Source organism: Pararge aegeria, chromosome 5, assembly GCF_905163445.1.
Source record: "Pararge aegeria chromosome 5, ilParAegt1.1, whole genome shotgun sequence".
Lineage (NCBI taxonomy): Eukaryota > Metazoa > Arthropoda > Insecta > Lepidoptera > Nymphalidae > Pararge > Pararge aegeria.
Genome location: NC_053184.1, coordinates 11,681,279 through 11,705,775, shown reverse-complemented (window position 1 = coordinate 11,705,775; position 24,497 = coordinate 11,681,279). Strand labels below are relative to the sequence as shown.

The window sequence follows — 24,497 nt, the reverse complement described above, 5'->3', positions numbered from 1 at the left end:
CTTAATTTTAAGAGCATGTGCCGTTTTTGAGTCGCTTTGAGACTACTCTAATGGGGGTCTACTAATTGCCAACGCTACGTTTTTCAACGTACCTTTGAACCGCAAAGAAAAAATATTTTAGCGTTATGATTACTGGGTGAAAAAAAGATAATTTATTTATTTATTTAACTAATGAAAAGAAAGGTTATTTTAATATTCCATATAAACAGGGCAATGACTAATAATTATTCAATCAATAATTGTTGTGCATATTATGGATTCCATGATAACAGCTTTTATAAATTAACATTTTGACTTTCATATTCTTACCCAATTATACCAAAATAATTAGTCCCTCAGATAAACAGAGATAATTTATAATAAGATATTCCTCCCTTTCGTAGTTTTATTTGAACTATCTTTTTGTCAATTTTTTGATTTACGAATTTTTCGTCATTTGTAATAAGCACCTCATTCTTCGTAACCCAATACTTATAATGGCATTCCGTCTTTCGGTCTAGACTTTAATTAAAGCAATGATGGACCAGTTACTTTATTACGCAACTTAACGTTCGGTCAAGAAAAAGTAGGTGACATACAGACGGACGTATAAAAATTTAGTGATAAGAATAAAAAGCTTTACAATTGTGACTTAAACATCGAAATAAAAATTTTTTTTCAAGAATCATGATTTTATTTTCATAAGTCTATATATACAATATAAGGTTTTAAACTCTTTAACATATTTATTGCTTGCACTTTATATTTATGTTTTATCCAAACAATATTATTATATAATATTAATATATCTAATTCCAATTTTCAACAAATTAAGATCAGAGTTGTGTGACAACACCTGAAGTAGTAAAAATGCTGGCTCTTTTACTCCACTCGTAAAAAGTAGACATTTTATTACTATTTATAATGATTATTTTATTTTTTTACAATATTAACAATATTGTTTTATTATAACTATGATATAGGTATAGGCATATAAGTACATCCAATCAAATCAACAGAGTGCGTTTATAGTATCACATGAGTGTTTTAATACCTAATTATAACAATTGCATAAAAGACTTTGAAGATTCTGAATAAGTTAGGTTACAGATAAAATTAAAACAGCCAGTCCTAGCAACCTTATATCATCTGAGTATCTACAAATAAACTAAGTAGTAACCGTAGTAGTAATTAACATTTTGTATAGTGCAATTATTAAATTCACTTAAATCCTGGTTCCGGCTGAATATTTATTTATGTTTAAATCGTTCATTTTTTGTAAACTAAACAATGAAAAATATCGAAGAAAAAGGGCGGAGATTTGAATAACCTACTTATTAAGGTCGCGCGGCGTTCAGCCCGGCAAGCGCGTGAATGACAATGTTTTTTTTTTAAATTATACACTTACGCACTTACGAGCAGTAAGGAATGGGCGGTCCATATGAAACAAGTTGCTCAAAAGGGTTCGAAAAAAAAACAAAAGCTGAAATTCAGTATAAGATTAATACGACATTAGGTGTTTTAATGTTGCATGGTAGTAGATAAAAATATTTTATTCTCTACTATAGAGCAGGAAATTCCGCAAAGCGGTCACATTAAGAATGTTTCAATTCATTCAATATGCTGTGGTGTGTTTTAAGATATTGTACAAATAATACAAGAAATACGACAAAATGCAGAGAATTATTACCCACAGTTGAGTGAATTATAATAATTTTAAAACTCAAATGGTCCAAATATTTAAGAGTTAAGCAGCTCTCGTGAGTAAAATTATTTTGACTATGTAGTTAACGGCCGAACGCGCGTGTATTTATTTGTCTCTGCTTCATCGTTGCTGTCGCAACGTAGACACTTCTTCGTTTTCCATTTATTTTAAATGAAATGCTACATTAAAGCGTTATCTGCAGAATGCTTCATCGCACTTAATTCACGTGCGTAAACTACATAATATTTAATAGGAAGAAAATATTTAGCAGGAGCCGTGTTGCATCATTGGACATAGACTAAAAAACTAAAGATAAGTTTAGGTACAATTAGCTTCTATAATACTTTTTAAAGTGGAAAATAATAATCCAATACTAATTAAGAAAATAAATAGGTTCTAAAGGTTGACTGGTTTAACGTTTAAAAATCTGAAAAAAGGTTATAAGGGTAAAGTTTTTATCTGCCGATACCTATATTTAGTCTTTTTCAAGGGGCGGATGGTAATGTGCCAACGGACTTCATGAGATGGTAGCAGTGGGGGAGTCGACTGCGGTGACCAATTTTCTGCAACATAGCGGCCGCTTGGGCCAGCATTCCGGCGCGCTCTCCGGGAGCAGCCAATACCGCGGCCGGAAGATGTTTGCATGCCATATACAGAGCAACCGCTCGCTCGCCTTCGCCTCCACCGCCTTCTAATGCTCGTTCTGTGAAAATGCATATCCACTGTTATGGCATTATAATCACAAATAATAATAGAAATATACAATTTGTCGTATATTCATTATAACATTGATGAACTTATATTTGTCAGAGTAATAAACGACAAGAGAAAGTTGTGCTTGAGAGCATGACCAGATTTCAGAACGTTATAAACGCGACCTAAATTGCTATGAACATTAGATAGTGGCCTCTTCGAGCATCTTTTATTTTCCTTATTACCGGGTTAATGTTTTTCTTTCTTGTAAGTCGTAATAATATTTATTATAAGAACCAAAAATTTATAACATTTTATGTCAGTCTAATAAAATCAGAAAATAAATAGATTTTAATTTAAATTATTTAAAAAACGGGTGTACTTGAGACCACACAACTGATACTATATATTTAAATTTATATATATCTATACATCTATATATGTCTTTATATTTTTATAATGTATAATTGTATATACATACATACAAATATTTAAATTTTCAATAAATTATTATATTTTTATTGTCAGATACATAAGTAATTACTGTGGTTGAGACTGAGTCAACTAGCTTGTATATGAGAGAAAGATAGAAAGAAAATGTGTACTCGCACCTCTCTCTCTTGCCCATAGAATATAGAAGAGAGAGTTACGTTTCGAATAATATACGAAACGTAACTCTCTCTCTTCCTATCTTCACTAACTTACACTAACTGTCAACTTTCGTTCATACTTTTCATATCTGTCTCGTCACACATACATACCCCAGCGTAAAGAAGATTTACTTTAAAAAGTAGTAGCAGTAATTAAGGTCTTGGTTTACTAGCTTTTGTCGTGAGCATAACAGTAGGTCCTCTACTCCCTTAAAAAACTTGCGCCAATACCTTTCCCGCATATAATTGAGGAGCGGTTGAGCCGTGGACGCAGGCTGCCGTCGAGTAGCTGTTGCGTGCGCCGTGGCGCCGCTCCCGCCATCATTCGGCACACGGCCGAATGTAGAAACACGCGTGACGTCACCCACTACAAACAAAAACTAGTTTGTACTACAAAATTGTAAATTTATTTATTTCAAGTAGATTATTCTATAAGTACTTTTGAAATGTGTAGTTTGTCTGTTTGTTGAATACACCAGAGTGCCTAATGTGAGATTTTCTACCCACGTTTACTCATTCCATCGAACATCGTCAAACAATACTGGGAAGACTATTGTCACTAGGTGGCGCTCTTTCGATTCCATACAAAACGTAGATCGCGATCGAATAATATAATACACTTAAAAAAAACTCACACTCCGTACCCAGTCCGGAAGGCTGATTTTACTACGAAGAAGACGGCAAGAAACTCAGCAGATGCACTTTTTCATCAACAGTTTACCATTCCAAGATGATAGCGGAGTCGACTGCTTCGAAGCAACTTATCATTAATTGTATAGTAACCTCGCTGTAATACTAAATGTGATTAAACGAAAGCAACTAATGAATCGCTAGATCCTAAATTAAAATGGTTATGAAGCCGGCCATCCTTTCGGGGAGACCGAGTTCTATCCCCGGCATGCGCCTCTAACTTTTGAGAGTTATGTGCGCTTTATGCAATGAAATATCACTAGGTATATCAGTGAAGCAAACCAATGTGAAGAAACATGTGTGAGAATTGTTCATAATGTTCTCGAACTGTGAGGTCTACCAATCCAAAAACTTTGTATAATAGTCAAATATACTAACCAATATATCCCTATCCCTACTTAATATTATAAATGTCAATGTAAGTTTGTTTGTTACGCTTTCACGCAAAGACTACTTAACCGATCCGCATGAAACTTTGTACACATATTCTTGAAAGTGTAAGAAGTAATAAAGGATACTTTTTATCCCGACATTAAGCTCGGTTCCTTTGGGAGAGGGGATGAGTGTTTAACGATTTAACACCATAACTCCGACAAATTATAACCGATTTAAATAATTATTTTTGTACTATAGAGGTTATAATATGTGTTTAATTTTGCCCAAACTGTGGTTGGAGATAGAGGACAGAACTCCTCAGCGGACAGCAGCAAACCCTTCATTTAGGATTAGCGATACTGAATACTTTAATTTTTTTTTAGAACTACAACTAAATTGAATGCCTCATCAAAAAACAAAATCAAAAGCAGGCGAAGTCGCGGGCAACAGCTAGTACCAATATATAATAATCAATAAGACGGGTACCGTGTGGTGACAGATCAAAATACAGTTGTCACCACCCCTTCTCTTTCCTCGGGTGTTGTACGAGGCGACTAAGGGAATATGGGAGGACGGGCAGTAGTCGTCGAACGTCGAACGTCCACTATGCTATTACTACCATGTACTGAGATCACCAACCCGTCAGCACAGCGTGGTGATTAATGACAAACCCTCCCGCTGCAAGTAGCTTTAGTCCTGCCGTGCACTGTAATAGGCTATTTATGTCTACTTATAAGATATTGTGAGAAGAGCGCTAATTCGGTTGTTATGACGATGATGATTTTGGGTATATTTACCGGCAATGTCTGTGATAGCCGACGTAGCGAGTGCAAGTCCCGCTGGAAGGCGCGGAGGTGGCGATGCGGCGCGGGCGGAGTGGTGCCCGAGCGACCCCCCGCACTACGCACCGCAGGGCTCGCCTCCCACACCCCCGCGCGCACCTCCAGCACCCAGTCACAGCACAGCACTTGCATTAGCTGCGCAAAACAATACATACATACATTACGACGATAAACAAGCTCAGGTAAGTTTACGTTATGGGTACTAAGATAACTGATGAATATTAAAGAATAATGTACATAAATACACATAAACGTGGTTAGTTTTTTATTTATTTATTAATATGTAAGTCTACCTAATAAAAAGATACGAAAATTTTTAATAATTGTTTTATAAATATAACCTAAAATTAGCTATTTAAAACTAAATAATATCTGAAACGTCCTCGAAACCGCCGCAGCGAGGCAAAGGGTTATAGAGTCTTCCGGTGATCCTAGAGCGGGCAGTTACCTTGGCAAACGAATTAGTTTGGCCATCCAAAGGGGCAATGCTGCCAGCATCTTAGGAACTGTGCCTCGCTGCGGTGGTTTCGAGGACGTTTTACATTTTATTTAGTTTTAAATAGTATACCTAATTATATATATTTTTCTTCTCTAGAATTTATATCTCATCATAATATATACAAGTTCATTATTTTAATAAATATATATATATATATATATTGTTTTATTTTTTATTTGTGTAATTTCACACCACCTATTTGTTCTCCCTCTTGTTGTCTTAATCCTAAGGCAAGCAGAGATCGATTCTAACCCATAAGGCACAAATAAAGAGTTTAAATAAATACGTATAATATATAGATAACCCAGACACTAAAAAACATTCATGTTCACTATGCTAATTAAAAAATAAATAACACAAACAAATATTGTAAACAAAAAGTTAAAAAAAGAAACTTACCATACAATCCAAATAAAACAAAAATTAATTATCTATCTGCAGGGCTAGCATGGGCGGGGGACACTTCTCCACGGGGAAAGGATATAACGTTTATCCCCTCACGCATTTATATCCACCCCCCGAGCATGGGCACACGGGTGGACAATATATCCACGGTGGATATAATAGGGGAAAGACGAACCCCCGGTAAATGTCACAAATTAATTATTCTAATCTGTGCTCATGGTTTTGACAAATAAATTTTTCGTTTTCTGTTTTGTTTTAGTTGTCTAAGTTTTTTATTGTTTTTTTTATCTATAAATGTTCCTCGTCTGCGGCTGTTTGTTTATATTATTTATTCTGGATTTTTCAAAGTGGTATAAAACCTACCTTTCGAGAAAATAAAATGAGTGCTAAAAAGTAAGTCTTCTATTATAAAATGTTTGAAAAAGTGACTACCTATTGATTTAGAAGCGTACCTAATGAATTAATGTTTTACAGTGAAAGTAAACAGAGACGTTAATCATCAAGATCCAATCCTGTTTACATATCAAATTATTGATCTTGTACTATTTTATTTAAAGTTGTGCTTGCCTTTTTCTATGGCCCATTAGTTGACAAATTTGTGTTTATTCAGATCAAGAAGTAATAAAATACAATTGCAAATGTTGGTAGATTTCATGCCAACCCACAACCACCTTGCCACTGGGGAATTCACAGGAACTCTTAGGAGCCAAAAGGGCAGACTCCCAGTGGCAAATCTTAGTCATTACTGAAGGAGCATGGGCCAGACGGGACGGTCAATCAGTGGAAACAGTTAAGTCAATTTTGCGGTAAAGTAAGCAAGTGCAAAAAATTTAAATTATTTATTAGTGTTGTTGGCATCAAACAAGTCTTGCATAATTTTTCTTTTATTTGCAGATGTGGCAGGACATTAAAAAAGCTGCAACAGCACGGGGACACAGCACCACAGGCAACATATACATAGTATACATGTTGCTGTAAAGTCAACCAAGTGAAGAATTTATTTATTTTCCAGAGTAGGTATAGATGGAAGAATGCAGGATGCTCATTTATCACACAAAAATAAATTAAAAAGGATGAAAAGGTTAATTTAGAAATTTTATTAATTAAAATATGTATTTATAAATCTTTCTCTTTTTTGTCGAGCAACTGTAAACAATCTTGTTTGATCCATATTTGATGTCTGATGTCGTTCTTCGCTCGTATTTACAAAATTTACTGTCATTTGCTCCATTAGAGTTCTGAAATATACAAATTATATTATGCTCAATACTGTTGACCCAAATTAGTAGGGCAAATTGTATGTAAAAATGCAGGATCAATGATTTATAAGGAACCATTATTATAAGATATAATTTTATAATATTACCAAACATTAAAGTATATATTTACAATACACGCCTATAATGATGCATAATATTATAAAGTGTTATGCAGGCATATATAAGTGGAGATGCTTTTTCGGGACTGTAATGAAGCACCCAGTCAATCCCCAAGCTGCGAATGTGTCTTTGAGGTACCTATTGGCCCTTTTTCACACAGTTTCTTACTTGGCAGTGCCAGTTTGTGTACTTCTCTGCAGAACTATTTGGTGCAGCTTCTAAATCCGGAGTCATCATCCAAGGCCCTAGAGCATAGCCTGAGTCCCCAATAAAATTCTACTTTGTTATTTAAACATGTAAATTAATTCCTACTTGTTTTGCTTTTTCAGATTTTCTCCAAGATTTTAATAAAATGTTGAATAGAAATATATGCACAATCCTACATTGTAATTTCGACGTGATGATTAACCCATGCCCATGTTAAATAATTTATCAGACATTTTTTTTTGTATTTTCTTATATTTCATTACTAAATACAGTATCTACTGCCAAGTTTTTGTACTAATTCCTCAAATAAACAATTTTATTATAATGAGACATTGTTTTTTGTATATTCATATAAATAATTTACCAGACTAGTCGTATACAACATATGCAGCAGAATCCTAGGCATGTAATTTCTAGGTAATTATGAGGAGTATAATATAATGATATAGGTAGGTGTGTAACTTTTTTTGATTTGCATTGTTTCCCTTTTATACTAGTAAATGGCAACAATAAGTAAAGTTTTGAAAGTTTGCACATTTTATTTAAAACATACATAAGATGTAGTACTGTCCGATTCTACTTTCATACAACTGTATCTTTTCATATTTTACTTTAGAGTTAATAAATATGAATTGGTCATGGACACACACCACAATCTGTAAAACATATTTTAAAATTATTAACTTACTTGATTGTTTAAGTTTTTGATAAACTCTAGATCTAAATAATTTGTCTTTACCAGTTGAACATCTATCGTGGATCTCCAGAGTCTGTTCCCGGGAATAATATCTACTTTGGCATTAGTCTAAAATGAAATGAAAAATAATTAAAGTACCTAGCATTGAATATCTTTGCTATGTACTTATACTGAAGTACTAAGTACTGACTAATAATTTTATTATTAAAGTAAGTATATCTATATTTGATGAGGGGATGTCTGCCATTGCCAGACGGGTGATCAGTCCTATGTAAGGACCATTCCACCCTATTCCCCATGTTTGAGACACAGATTTTACTGGTGTCCCGGCAGGGTCCCCCCTGAAACCTACCAGTCTCTGTGGTGAACCTAACAATATCCCCTAAGGTGAGGTTTGCTAGGTCTTCTTCACTTATTCTATCCTTACCTTGTAGTTCCCATCTTACCAACACGTACAAGGGGCACTCTGCTATAAAGTGAAAACTAGTTATCACATCACTGCACTTTGAACAGGATGGGATTTATATTTACTAATGAGAATTATTAGGAAGTAAGTACCTATATATACTCACATACTGACAATAGCTCCAGTAATTTGGGTCAGTTATTTGCTGACTGTGGTTTGAGCAACAGCCATGGTCTTGACCTGTCCCCGCTGATAACTACCGTCCGCTAATAGCCTTAAAGATGTGAGAACCTAGACAAAAAGTGATTAGCCATGCTTTTTTTTAAACCTATGTTCATATATAGATGATGTCTTTGCACAAGGTGATTTTAGGTACTTAATAACAACTTACTTTTATGTGCACTGGTAGTCCATCGACAGCATTTAGTGGTTAGTGCCTCTTTAAGGTCCTCGCACGAGTACAGCACACAATTTTTACCCATCCGAAACAAGTGTTGGAACTCTGCATCGGGAAATTCGAACGGATTACTGGCGTCACGTATAGATACGTCACGCCGGTGTAATTTTCGTTCAGATTTCTCCATTTCACTTGAATAATAAGAGCCCCAGAAAGCACGAGACATGTTTTTTTCGACTTTAATTCGTTAACAGGATTTTAAACCCACGTCTAAGGACGGGGATAAAATTGTCTCTTTCAAATGTCAAAAAAGGATAGTCTTTCCCCTTTCATTTCTTCCCATGCTATGGGCGGGGGATATATATCCACGAGAAATGTCAAACGGGGATATATTTATCCTCTCCCCTGTTGCCGTGCTCTGGCAAGGGGAAAAGATAATTATATCCCTTGATAGAGGATATAATCGGGGGATATAATTTATATCTCCTGCCCGTGCTAGCCCTGCTGGCGTTAGTTGAAAGCGTGTTGAGAGCGACTGCCGCGAGAATTGCCGTGTAGTGATATTGCACAATATACGTGAAAAAGTGCAATGCAACTACAATGCACTCCCGCAACAGTCAACTTCATAATCTTCGTCTTGAAAGTTTAGAAAATAATGATAGCTACAAAAATAATAAAAACAAAGTCCCAAAATAATAATGGCAAGCAACGGTTCGAATCAACCCTATTCTTGAACACAAAATGTTTATCTACTCATTATCTCGTTTTTCTATACAAATAATACGAGTAACGGGTAGAGATAATTATCTCGTGGGGCGCATGCTAGTTCTACTGATGAGTAGTTCTAGTGACTAGTTCTAGTAAGATTTTAATCAGCTCTTCTGTCCAAGGTTCCAAGACACTCTTCTGATTGTAGGTCGTAATGTGATAGTCCATAATGTTAATCGAGGTCACTAGTTACCACACCTAATTATTTTTTTTACTTATAAGCTTCACTTTGCCACAGTAAATATATTAAAGCAGTATGGAAACTACGAACAATTAACGTTCTTAACAGCACGCTCACAAAGATGCACGCACCGATGAGGCCCCAATGCTATTATCGCAGGTTTTTGTGGGAGGTACCGTGTCAAGACGAGCGACCACTTACGCTTGCGCCACGGACCTTCCACTCGATTGTTTGAAAACCGAATCTTTAGTTTTTTAAACTGCAATGTATTTTGATTGTATACATTTAAACTAGTACTTTATAGTAATTCGCACTTCTATTGAAGCTGGGGTGTTTGTATAAAAAACTTTTTTCAAATATTACATTAATTACAATGACAATACTCCACTCCAACACTCCAGTGGAGCGTAGGAAATTATTTTAACAATCGGATTAGTTTCCATACTGTTTTAGTTTATATATTTACTGTGACTTCGCTGTTGGACTCAGTGACTTGTTATATTAGCTATTATCGGTATTACTTTATTGGGTTTTTTTGTTTTTAAACCACACGTTAATAGCCAGAGCCCTATAAGGACGACAGGGTAGGGTCTTTTTTACCGCAACTTAAATTCAGACGTAATCAATGGCAACAAGATACAGATTCGAATGTTAGAGTGATCGACCCCAACGCAATAAAGGGGATTTCCCGGGCCAATCTCTAAACATTGCAATTCGTATGCTTATTCGATCACTTGACAACGTATCGAAAGAGCGTCATTTAGCGTCTGTTTCCCAGTATTGTCACTAGATTGCGCTCCTTTGACACGACATAAATCGTAGTTAACTTTCACGCGATCGAATAAGTAAACATAGGTAAAAACCCCGTACTTTGCACTCTGTACATACATATGAGTTTACGTTGGGAACCAATAAAAGAGCTCTGTTCTGCTATTCCCGGTGTGCGTTAGCGCTTAGTGTTCAAGAGAGGGTATTTATATTCTTCAAAATAAGTTTAAGCAGAACAAAATAACTTAACGTAGAACATACATACCATCATTAGCTGTGTCGGTTTACGGCAACAGTAGTAGGCCAGCGAATCTGCTAATCTGGTTCCAGCGATATCGCACACCTGGCAACAATTGTTTCGCGCTACAAATTACAGTTAAAACCACAAAAACAGTTTTGTTGCATTTAGTTGTAAGGCCATCAATCCATACAGATTAAACAATCTCATTTGGTTGACTGTCAGAGACGTTCGCGTATGTACAACGTCACCATTGAATTTCACACAACAGAAAAACGTTCGATTACAAAATAATTGAGATACATTTCCTGTGTGTGTCCAACACACGCGAGTGACTGCGTAATCAATGCCTATTTATGCGATAGCGGTTGATCGAGTTTCGTTGACTCTTTTCGAAACTCTTTATCAGATCTACGAGTATATATAATTTAAATGGGACCATTTCGAAAAAAAAGGCCCCTTTCGACAAAAAAATTTTGCAAATCCATCTATAAATGACGGAATTATGCCCGACATACATAAAAAAAATGAAAATATAAACAACCAAATTGATAGCCTCCTTTTTGAAGAAAATCTTTTAAAAACAATTAATGTACATACGGTAGTGAGTAGTCTATTAAAAAATATCTAAATGAGTAAATACCTTGAGTATAGTTTCGGAAGTCCTCTCGACGGAGTGCTCATCTTTGCAAAGTGCAAGGCTCAGAAGGCCGCGGCGGCTTTTGTACGCCGAGTGGAGCGCTCTGCAACACGCGACAATAGCGGCAACGTTTGTTTACACCAGCCAAGACAATCGTTATTAATATCACAACTATAAACTTACCGCCATGTTTTATAAACATAGCGCAATTAGAATTTCTAGCTGAACGTTTTAGTGATTTGTCATTCATTGTTCCTAATTTAATACTACTTACCTATCAACACCAAGCGAAGCTGTATTTATTGTATGCAGCGACCCACGTATTTCTTAAAAACTCCTACACTCGAATCAGGAGTTAAAAATGGTGCTTTAACTCTGTTAAAAATGTTTCCATACAATTTCCAAGTATCTGACTAACATTATTATTTAATAGACAATACCTGTATAATTTAATTAATAACTTTCAATGCTTGCTCAACGAGACTTTGCAGACATGTGTAATGATTATTCTTGTTGTGCACTTTACATTTCTCATGATTAATAGTAGAAGGAATGTTTTATTATAATTGGACCCTATGTAAGCTCATATTTAGCGAAAAATTCAGTGACCGTAATTCAGTGAAATGTTGTGTTAAGTGTATATTACAGCCAATAGTTAACGTTCCAGATTTTTGAGCCTATAAAATCACATCGCCCATTTGCGACAAGGATGACATACCTAATACAGGTGATTCTTTATTTTTAATTATAAAGCTAGGTTAAAAAAAATGGTTTTAACTACATTTGTTTACATGATTTCTAGATTTATAAAAGTGGAAAATGCCAGGTTATACAACATAATAAACTTTTAAAAAGCTTTCCTGTATTTTTTTTTTATTTTAATTTAAATGCTGTTGGCGCATTGCAATGGCGCTAGTTGTATTTCCCCGTCACAATTTGTATGTGCGTGAGTTATTAATGACCCCCAGATCGATGCTGCCCCCTCTTATAAAAGGGAGAGATGGCAGAGATTTACAGCTCAAACTCTCTACGCTGCCTTAATGCGGGATGGTGGGCGCTTCACTATTCATTTTATATATACGAACTTGCTGTCCGCATTCTTCGTCTGCGTTTATTACGGTTTTTTACAACTACAGTGGGAACTGTTTGCTTTCCTTCTATAAAAGTAGCATATGTCTTTTCAACTAACCTAACTCTATGCCAAAAATAAAGTCGATTGGTTGCTTAAATTAAAAAAAAAAACAAAATTCATTTATTTCAAGTTGGTAACTTTTGAAACGTCAAGTCTGTCTGTGTGGGACTCTACCACCTGTTCGGAAGGCAGATTCTACCGAGAAGAAGCCGGCAAGAAACTCAGCAGTTGCTCTTTTCCAATATCAACAATTTACATTTTACATTTTAAAATTCATTTTTCTATCTTGTGAGAGATGAAAGCATACCCGGGCAAGGGATCTTCGCTGTTTGCGAGTTCTTCTGGCAGCAAATTGAGTTTGTCGACAATGTCCGCGGACTTTTGTGAGTCGGCAAGCAACCAAGTAGCTGCAACACCCACGATGCTTGCCCACCATTCCATAACAGGGTCCCAGCAACCTGGTTGTAATAAAAAAAACATTGTAGGCACTAATCCATATTTCTTCCCTAAAAGATCTTACTTAGCGGCGATTTATATTACATAAAATAATAATCGTGAGGAAACCGGCCTGTGAGTTCTCTATAGTGTTCTCAAACGCTTGTGAAGCCCACCAATGCGTACTGAGCCAACGTGGTGAACTACGGCTTAAATCCTTCTCATTGTTGGCCGATTGGCGCAGTGGGCAGCGACCTTGCTTTCTAAGTCCAAGGCTGAGGGTTCGATCCCAAAAACTGGAAAATGTTTGTGTGATGAACATGAATGTTCTTTAGTGTCTGAGTGTTTATCTGTATATTATAAGCATTTATGTTTATTATTCATAAAAATATTTCAAAGTCATCTTAGTAACCAAAAAATAAACTACGCTTATGTTATAGTTGTTGTAGTATATTTTTTTTTTAATTTTTTATTTTGGGAGGACACTCGTAACCTGTAGTGGGTCGGTAATGAGATGTCAAGACGACTTTACCAGTATGATGTGGTGTCTCAGTGGAAACATCATCGGTTATCAGCTTCACAAGGTCCAGTACATCACGGGTGTTGCTTCTCTCATCAGCACATAGCAGCATATGGAGGCTTTTCTGAAGAACCTCGAGGTGATAAGCCTGAAACGATGATGAATTCATGCAACTTGTAAACTGGGCCACCAATTTTTTTTTGGTAATAATTGAGTCTAAGATGTTCCTGTGATATTGATGGTAAGTGGAAATCCACGGCCTTATAAACAGAGCAAATTACACAGCGCAGAGCATGCAAGGAACATGTCCTCAAAAGATTCCTTAAGAGCAAAAAGTTTGAATCGAAATGTACTACACTACTATTAGGTACACATTCAAATTAAGATTGTATGTTCAATATGACGGCCGATTGGCGCAGTTTGCAGCGATCCTGCTTTCTGAGCCTAAGGCCGTGGGTACGATTCCCACTACTGGAAAATGTTGGTGTGATGAGCAAGAATGTTTTTCAGTGTCTGGGTGTTTATATGCATATTCTAAGTATTTATGTATGTTACTCATAAAAATAATTCATCAGTCATCTTACTACCCATAACACAAGCTACGCTTACTTTGGGGCTAGATGGCGATGTGTGTATTGTCGTAGTATAATTATTTATTTAACCTTTAATAACTACTTAAAGGTAATATTAAGGTAGCCTAAAAAATATGTGGCGCGAAACTGACATTTATCTGGATGACAACTTCTCTTTCTGGGTAATTTTTTTGTTTAAACAGTGTTAATTTGCGGACCAAGCAGATGGCCCACCTGATCGTAAGTGGAAAAACGTCGCCTATAGACAGAGCAACGCTTCGCAGACTTGACAGGAAAGCATTCTGCAATGTATTGCTCTGTCGTGGTTGCCGCTCTGCGTCCATCAACCTAAGGCGTATCTGTTAAGCCTCATGCGCCTGCAATTCGACGGAAGATTGGCGCAGTTGGCAGCGACCCTGCTTTCTGAGTCCAAGGCCGTGGGTTCGATTCAACTACAACTTCGATACAACTGGAAATTTTTTGAGTGACGTTTTTGATGTTTTTCAGTGTCTGGGTGTTTATCTGTATATAACAAGTATTTATGGATATTATTCATAAAAAATATTCATCAGTAATTTTAGTAACCATAACACAAGCTGCGCTTACTGTGGGACTAGATGGCTATGTGTTTATTGCCGTAGTATATAAAAAATTACACGGGCAACCACGACAGGACAACACATTGCAGAAAGAGAAGTTGTCATCCAGAAAAACGTCAGTTTCGCGCCACATATATCTAAGGCTACCTATATATTACCTTTAGGAGTTATTAAAGATTGAACATACAATCTTAATTTGAATGTGTACCTGATAGTAGTGTAGTACATTCAGATTCAAACTTTATGCTTTAACGCAAGTTAGCTGCGAGTTTAGCTCCGCGAGTGTGCTACCGAATATGGAATTTATTTATCTATACTCTTTATTTGCACACTAGATGTTAAAAAAACAGAAAAAAAAACATAAGACAGAAGCAGTACACAAAGGCGGCCTTATCGCTTAGTAGCGATCTCTGCCAGGCAACTTTAATATCCTGCATCTTGCACATCGAAACGCACAAATTTCGAAACGTCATAAACTTTGAATCGTACTACTGACTGTACCTAGATTACGAATCCAGACTCACCCTCATAGCATATGCGAGTGGATCGGTGATAGAAGGTAGACGTGAAAAAACGACATGCGCCGGATTCGGCTCGTATCCCCAGTGTCGTGAACGTAGAAACTTTTGACCACGCTCCGTCGTCGCCCAACGTATCCGGGGATTACCCTCCGAGCACGCTTCCCAGCACCGCCTCACGCACAAACGTAAGTAATAGCTACAATAAAAGCAAACCTCAAATTAAAAAAAAAAAATAATAGATTTCATTGACGGCCGATTGGCGTAGTGGGCAGCAACCCTACTTTCTGAGTCCAACGCCGTGGGTTCGATTTTGTGTGGAGAACATGAACGTTTTTCAGTGTCTGGGTATTTAAGTACATGTATTATTCATAAAAATATTCATCAGTCACCTTAGTACCCATAACACAAGTTCTACGCTTACTTTGGGGCTTGATGGCGATGTGTGTATATTCATTGTCATAGTATATTCATTTATTAATTTATTTACTATATCACTCTCTGAAGAGTTCAACAAACATGTGCATGACTAAAATTTAAATGTTTCACGCTTTTTTATCGTTTAATTAATCCTTTAACATTATAATAGGATTTTTCTGTAAGCTTACGTTTTATATAAACTTTGAAGTTATTGAGAGACATCTCAAAGATTTCATTCGTTAATTTGTTATAAAATAACATACAATTGCCCTTGAATGAGTTAGCAATTTTATGTAGCCTAGTAAACTGCACAACGAGTTTACTTTTGCTTCTAATATTTATGCTGTTACGGTCAGATTTACTCGAAAGGAAAAGTAATGGTTCCAACTGTATTAGTAGAAACCGGCAACAGCTAGTATATATTATGAAATGTACCAACCCACACAACCAGTTTCCAAACTTCGGCATATTATCCTTAAACACCAATGCTGCTGTGACATAAGTTTCAGCAAGCAGGTGTTTATTAGATGTTGTTTGAGCAAAGTTCACAGCTTGCAATGCTAACAGCAAACGTTCACCTCGAGTGCTCTTAGTCGACAGAATCTCCAGTTGAGCCAAACGATGGGATACGCTTGTTACTTCTGCTGCCCAATGTTGGGTTGCCCGTCTTGCAGGACTGCGGAAAAGAGTTATTTTTTAATCTAATTTTAAGCCTAACTCCCGAACTTATAATTCCGAAACATGGTCGTTAACTATGGGCCTCATAAGAAGGTCCGGCCACTCATGGTCGCAGGCGATGGAGACATCTGTGCTCGGCGTATGTCTACGTGATCAGTTGAGGACTTCTACGGATCTCCTCAATTTATCGGCATTGCTTAACGAGTCGCGAAGCTGAAGTTGCAAAGAACACACAGGGGCACATAACTCGGAGAATGGACGGATGTTGGGGTCCCGGGTAGTAAGTGTAGTGTTGGTCGACCCCCAACGAGGTGGACAGGCGAGTCGCCGGAAGTCGCTGGGCACAAACGGCACAAGACTCTACCTATGTTTGTCCTGAAGGTAATGGTCCTGCTGGGCATATGCATTCTGTTTTGTAGAAGAGAAAGATCTGTAGTTTCGACTCATCAAGCCACTCCAACGCGGGATGGCAGGTTTGAACACATGCCTTTTATATAAACGGGATAAGCCGAGGCACAGAGATTGGACAACATTTTCAAACTCTGCGTTGTGGGAGTATAAACACATTTCAGTAATATAACCGGGACCAGCCGAGGCACAGAGATTGGACAACATTTTCAAACTCTAGGCTGGTAATAAAAGTTACTAAAAGGAAAACTCAATACCTCGTAAATGGCCGTAATCGAACCACTAGACTAACAAGTAAAATTTACATTAATTGTATTTATATGTATGTTACCTGTCACTCCATACATCCCCGGCCCGCTTAGCAAGAAACCTTCCAAAGGGCAATTGTTGCAGAACTTGCCGTAACACTGCAGCTATTAACGCGGAATATTTCACATGACTCTGACCACCTGACTGGACACTTTTACCACAGGCAGCCAAGGCTCTGTGTAGTTCTAAACGGGCATTGGTTAAATCATCCTAGAAACAGAAAAATAATTAATTATTAAAAACTAGCTGTCCCGGCGAACTTCGTACCGCGGATCATTTTTTTTGATGAAGGTTATATTTTAATACTTAATATCCTATTCCGGTCTAAGAAATCCAAAAAATCAAATATCATAGAAATTGGTCCAGCCGATCTCGAGCCATAAATGGTGTAACTAACATGACTTTATTTTATATATATACGATTATTTTCAATGGTAGCATTCTTATAAATTCAGAAAATTTGACGAGATAAAGGTCTTTCCACTTGATTGATATTTCAATTAGTGAAAAGGATGGCATTGGGAAGCATTGTCTAAAGGACAGCACTACTTTTAATCCTATTAATTTACAGATATGTGTACACCATTCTATTAATAATTACCACTCCGTACCCTCAATGTGATAGCCGAGAAGACGGATTTATTTTGTTGCACTCAGAGTGAACTCACAAATATAGCGATTTGGATTTTATCATATACACTATAGTTATATATATATTATTAAAATATATATATAACTATAGTGTATATGACGACCGGCCGAGTGGCGCAGTGCGCAGCGACCCTGCTTTCTGTGTCCAAGGTCGTGGGTTCGATTCCCACAACTGGAAAATGTTTGTGTGATGAACATGAATGTTTTTCAGTGTCTGGGTGTTTATCTGTATATTATAAGTATTTATGTGTATTTCATTCATAAAAAAAAAATATTCATCAGCTATCTTAGTACCCATAACACAAGCTACGCTTACTTTGGTGCTAAATGGCGTTGTGTGTATTGTCGTAGTATATTTATTTATTTATATTTATTTATTAAAATTTACATAACATGCTGCATTGTCATATTAGGATAACTTTTTCCTGTAATGACAAAAATGTAAGATGGGAATAAATAAATAAATTAATCATCCTATTAATTTATAGGTATGGGCACCAATTGGACATGTTACCAAGATTTTATTATCTTACTAATTTGTATTGGCGCCGATTTGCGTTGACACAAATCTTTAAACGAACTAAATTGACAGGACTTAAAGTACTACTGACCTTTTCACATTTCTTTTATGGAGGGTAGAGGTAAGGAGAGTCATCTTATATGGGAGAAAAGTTGAAAAAGTGTCCAGTTGTTGCGCTAAATAACAGTTCAAAATCCTCCACAATGGCGCTGGTGGATGCACCGGGTATGGTATGAATGTAGCAATCGTAGATGAATTGAAGTATGCCGAGTTAAAAAATTTAATGTCATTATCGACTAAAGTACAAAATATTGTGGTAGATATAGGTTATATACTTCCTTGTATCTCCATACTCCCTTGTTTATTTTTCAAGCCTACTCTAACAATATTTATATTTGGCGCTTCTTTTAAGAGTTACCCTGATGCAAATGTGGCGCCATCCTAATTTAATACATTTTGACGACACTTTTTCATATACACAGATGACTCTCCTTACCTCTACCGTCCATAATTTCTTTACGTGGAGAGAAATATTTTTAGACTTGTCAATTTTGTTTACAGATTTATACTTACGTACTTATGTGTATGTACTATAGTTTAACAGTTTTCTTAACTAGTATTTATTATACTTAAATGTAAAATTAAAGGACGAGATGAAGAATGTGGATATTCGCAAGAAAACACAAGTAACAGACGCACTAACTTTTTCGCTACAAAGGAAATGGGCAGGTCACGTGGCTAGATAAAGATATGATAACCATGATAGATGGACAATAAGATCGGTTACTTGGTCCGGACCAAGAGGTAACTAGAGCGAGAGGCTGGCCATGTGGGTGATGGGTAGATGGGGAGATGGTACAAATAGAGACCAGTGGAATGCCTAAGAGGAGGATTTTATCCGAAGGGGGTCCATACAAAAATAACAATTTAACATTATAATACATGTAACAATTTTAAGAGACGTACAATGTTACATGTAACTTTTAAATAAGTGTAGCACTTGCACTGTATTAAAAAAATAAGCCTTCGTCACTGATGCAGTTTTACAGCTGATTTTGACGAAATTTTGCACTGCGCACAGCATGCGCATAGCGCATAAGCATGTACCCTACATACTTACTTTAACAAGAAATAATATTGCTCTTTATGTGACCCAATCAGTTATTTATTTCACGAGTCACGTATTTACCTTTTTCAAATAATTATCCGCCTGCCGCTTGTGTTTGTAAAAAATTCCGGCTTCCTTTGATTGTGATTTCGGTACAGAGTCACCGTAAACTAACAGTTTTATTAGGCAGCCGCCGAGTATTACGAAATTCACGAGGTAAATTAAGAATGTGTTGAACAGCCATGCTCCCCATGATGAACTATTTGAATCTGAAAATTATCCAAGGGTCACTGTACCTTTGAAAACCTAGTTTAATATAATCACATTTTGGTATACGTTCACATGTTCAAAACGCAGCCCTGAAGCCAGTTCTATGCATAAACTTAGTTAAGCTCAATTGACTCAATTGACCAAGTTAATTATTTGCGTTTAGTTGAGGCGGTAAAATGGGGCCTTTGTAATATTTATGAAACTTGCAGAATAAAGCTAGAAGTAGAAATAGTATCAATGTAGCATGGACACGGACGATTTTGAACATGGAAAATAACTCCCTATTTCCCTTGTAAATACGCCATGCTGGGTGTATTGATATGATATGGATCCATACACAACTTCTGTACCAACCTAAGAGTGAACAATAAAATCTAAAAGGGAAGGATTGGGACGAAATATTATGGTTTTTTTTTAATGTTTATAGACGAGCGCTTGACTGCAATCACACCTGATGGTAAGTGATGATGCTGCCTAAGATGGAGCGCGCTTGACTAGAAAATGCCTATTCACTCTTGATTTGCCGGTCCATATATTGAAAATAAGGTATAGGTACTCATATTTTCTTATTACATACAGTTTTTTATTTGCTTTTCGGACAGTATGGTGAAATATTAATCTGAGTCGAAAATAATTTATTATTAAAGATGTCAATAATGGTGTAATAGAATTGGAGTTTACCATACTTATATTAAGTATCTGACCTAACCAATTATACTAATTTGGCTTACCTAAATCATTATCTGATAGAATTCTTCTTTGGTCAAATCTAGCAGAATAATCATGTGATGAGGAATCTGACATAAAGTTTCCAAAGAAAGAACTGAATGGGTTGAAGGCAAGGAGTCCAACCATAAAGGCACATAACGCTAAACGTGAGTGGTCACCCATGCCCATGACAATTTTTGAGTATTTCTCTTCCACCTGTAATATTAAAAAGTCAATCAAAAACAATTTGAATTCATTCATTAGTTAAATGCAATAGAAACTACTTTACAAAGAAAACATTCAATCATTCTTACCATTTTGATAATTAGATTGTAAATAGATGTGAAAGTTTTTAAGGATATGCAGATTATAATAAAACTTTACAATAATATACATTATACATCAGAATAACACATAGCCTATAATTTATAAAGATATAGAAGAAATACATAAAGTTAGTTTATTGAATATATAAGTTTGAAGCAAGTCAGAAAATTATAATGTATTGTAGGATTAATACTTAAAATAAAGTTTGCAACTGTGTATGACTATATTCAGTGGCGTGCACTTCATACATGCACAAAAGCACTGCATACCCTAAAATTGATATATAACTGGTATAAAAGGAGGATTTTTGTCGTTTTATGCAATTTTCCTGCTGTATGCATACCCTGGTAAGAAACCCAGTGTACGCCACTGACTATATTTAAAGTTGACTCTCCTTTTTTATGATACTCAAATTTTTCCCAAATTAACATGGGTGAAGCAGCTGGAAGCAGCTAGTCATAAATAATGCTCTAAGCTAACTAAGACTGTAAAGACTGCTGTACTCAAATGAAACTAATTATACTTCTTAGTACTACCCAAACTATCAAATTCATATATACCTTATATTCAGGAGATGAGGGAGAGTCACTGTCAGTTCCATGAGGGGAATGGTAAGGTGAAGATATATCACTGTGTGGAGGAGTGTATGCTCCGTCAAACACACGTTCCTTCACTCCAGACTTTTGACAAGCTAGTTTGAGAGCCATGTTCTCTTGCTTTAATCTTGTATTTTGGTTTTGTAGGTATTTAATGTAATCTATTGTTTTACGTAATATTGCAGATTTATTTAACTGTAACAAATTTAAGAAATGGTAATGAGTTAATTATGATATTCTTAATCAAAATATAGTAAAAGGTAACTTTTAATACTAACTTAACAACATACAAGCGCAACAAAGTTCCTAACAAACCTCTCTTTTTGGGGGATCCCCAGCACACCTAACTTCATGGAGTTGCTGTTATGTGCATTTTTTATAATTAAATTACACTTTGCCAATGTGGTGGTACTAAACCATTCTCATTCTGAGGATAATTATGTCTTGTCACTGATTAATGTCCCTAATATCAATTGTGTGGTCATGATGTAGCTAATCAAACAGGTGCATTGAATATTGAAAGGGATATATGTGAATACACCTCAGATGATTAACCTGCAGCAGCCATAATCATGCCTGACATTTATGGCTATTACAAATGATATATCAGATATTGCTGTTCTTTTTGCATTCTTTTTTTAAACCTGACAACAGGTTTTCATTTAAAATATTATTTGACAAGTTGCCTTGTGTGAGTTTTTCTGCCTTTGATTACTTATTGTATATGTTTGCATGGCTTAATACCTAGATACAATCTAAATAAAATTTACCTTTTTAATTTGCTACTTTTAAGGAACTGAAAATTAAGCAGACAGTTGCGGGTGACTGATAGTCACATAATATGGTACTGTGTGCCTAGTGTAAAATTTCTACCTTTGTTTACTCATTTAATTGTGTGAAAGTAAACTACAATTTGTAAGGAATCAAAGGATCACCATCTAGTTAGAGTACTGGGAAACAGTATTGTCACTAGATGGCACTCTTGCAATTACACACTTATTACACGCTGAAGGTGCAAACATATACAAATTAAAAAAATCAACTGGGTATTTACCAATTATAAGGGTTAATATGAAAAACAGAACTATTATTAAAAAAATTAAATTACCTTAGCTTCTTCACCAACTAACATATTCTTAAGTTCAATAATTCTATCATTAATACTAGTTCTATATCTCCTTTCAATGGCGTTATGTGCACTCCTTTTTACTTCCTTTACTTTGGGTTGAGCTGTGACAATATTGTCACTGTCAAAAACTAAGGGTATACTGGAAGTTAGCAATGTAGGGCCGCTGTTACTAGTAAAGAGATGTATGGGTTGATTTTCATTTCCCGACTTTGCATTTGTAATTATTCCTTGAGTTGCACCTGAAATAAGATGTAGATCTAGTGAAGAAAGAAAATAAATAAGAATATATTAAAAAATTAAACAATACCTTTTACTAACTTATCTTATAATGTACACAATCTTTTAATTGTATTGAAATATAATCAATCTTTCAGGGGGTGGCGTTAGAATCCCAGCATGCACCTCCAACTTCTCTAAGTTATGTGCAATTTAAGTAATTAAAATATCACTTGCTTCAACGGTGAAGGAAAACATCGCGAGGGAACTGTGAATGCCTGAGAGTTCTACATAATTTTCTCAAAGGTGTACTGAGTCCACCAATCTACCACCAGCAATTGTGGGAGGAAACCCATGGCTTGTAAGTAGGTCAGTATTTGGTTGACACAATAATGATTATGATGATTTGAACATACTTGATTTCATCATCACTAGTACGGGTCTCCTCCTACAATAGTATACAAGAAGTTAAATAAATAAAATAATAAGTTTCAGTGTGTTAGTATATTATTTGAACATTTTGAAACATAATTTAAATTGAAAAGTAGCTAAAAGCTTGTTATATAAATATGTACTAAACACAATGAGAAGTGACTTAAAATAAGAATCTACTAAATAATCCTTTCTTTAAAACCATATTAAACAATAATTGGTGTTTTTTTTTTTTTAAATTCTTAGTGTTTTTAAACACTTAAAGCACATCACTTACTAGTAATAACAAACAATCTTACCTTGTACTGGTGCACTAGTATACATTAGTGTCTGTGATTCTGCATTAAGAATATTCGACTGTAATATGACTGGAGAAAAATTTTGATCTGCGCTCTTTAGGAAAACTGGGGTGACACCTTTGGCATTATTTGGTATCAGTAACTGTTGCGTTGGCTGCTGAGATTTAGTCATTTGATTTCTGTGTTTGCTACTATCTAATTGAACAATGGATGCCCTACCATCTGATAGTTTCTGCAAGCTTCCCTGAGCTAAATTGACATAAAGGGGACTTGGTATTACTTGTTGGAGGATCATCGGTGTTTGTACTGGTTGATTTTGACAATTCTGAGTCACATCTGGCAAATTTGCGCCTTCTATATTGGGATCCAAGTTATAACTTTCTTCCCTCCCATAAACCCCCAAAACTGGGCTGCTCTTTGGCTGTTGGGCATGTAGCTGTTGTTTTCTATTATGTGGCTGTTGTGACACTAATGGATTGCCTTGCGTATTATAGTAAGGAGAAGTTTGGGGTGATGAAACATTTGGACTGTATGTGGTGTCTACACTTAACAGTCCCGGATCTGTGTCCACAACCGAGAGTTCTTCTTCTAGCTTCTTCATAAAATCTCCATCGCAACTGCTTAGGAAATCTAGAAGCATAATTATTAATTAAATCGAGTCATAAAGTTGATGCAATTCCGCGAAAATGGAACCACTTACCTTCTATTTCAGAGATATCGCGTACATTAAATACGTCATTATTCATAAAGGGCTCCATATCATCCATTAATTCGTTTTACGTTAAGGAATTGATTATTATTAGGGTCGAATACGTTATATTTATTTGTCCATTACGCGTAATTATTGTACATTTCTATGTAAAAACTAAAAACACTTCACAACACAAGACAAGTTCACAATGTTTACGTTCTGGACTTTTGCTAAATTTTGACATGTGATCGAGCTTAGCCAATCAAAACAAAGAATTCTGGTGGCGCGATATTACGTCACACGGCGAGTCGTTCAAGAACTGGTAGTTCATAAATGATATTATTACATCATTATTACCGAACTGTACCAGAAAGTGTATTTTTTTTTAGGTGTAAAAAATTTATTACTTTTATTATTATCAGCAATTATTCAAATATATC

General features: G+C 35.8%; 1 protein-coding gene across 2 annotated transcripts; it reads right to left on the bottom strand.

Annotated features, from left to right (window-relative positions):
* Positions 1-1,319: 1,319 nt before the first annotated feature.
* LOC120623701 (sterol regulatory element-binding protein 1) lies at positions 1,320-24,292 on the bottom strand. Of its 2 annotated transcripts, none has more exons than XM_039889878.1 (16): positions 24,067-24,292; positions 23,367-23,996; positions 22,399-22,676; positions 21,255-21,485; positions 20,391-20,583; positions 19,471-19,658; positions 17,133-17,320; positions 16,155-16,391; positions 15,302-15,494; positions 13,619-13,754; positions 12,959-13,109; positions 11,523-11,622; positions 10,907-10,984; positions 4,890-5,069; positions 3,259-3,394; positions 1,320-2,387 (listed from the first exon to the last, which is right to left on the bottom strand). In XM_039889878.1, exons 1-16 carry the CDS (start codon positions 24,131-24,133, stop codon positions 2,170-2,172), a joined length of 3,204 nt encoding a protein of 1,067 aa, XP_039745812.1. In that variant the 5' UTR covers positions 24,134-24,292; the 3' UTR covers positions 1,320-2,169. The 2 variants fall into 2 exon arrangements, with proteins under 2 accessions (XP_039745812.1, XP_039745813.1); XM_039889879.1 differs by having other exon boundaries at positions 2,170-2,387; positions 22,399-22,658.
* Between the last annotated feature and the right edge of the window lie 205 nt (positions 24,293-24,497).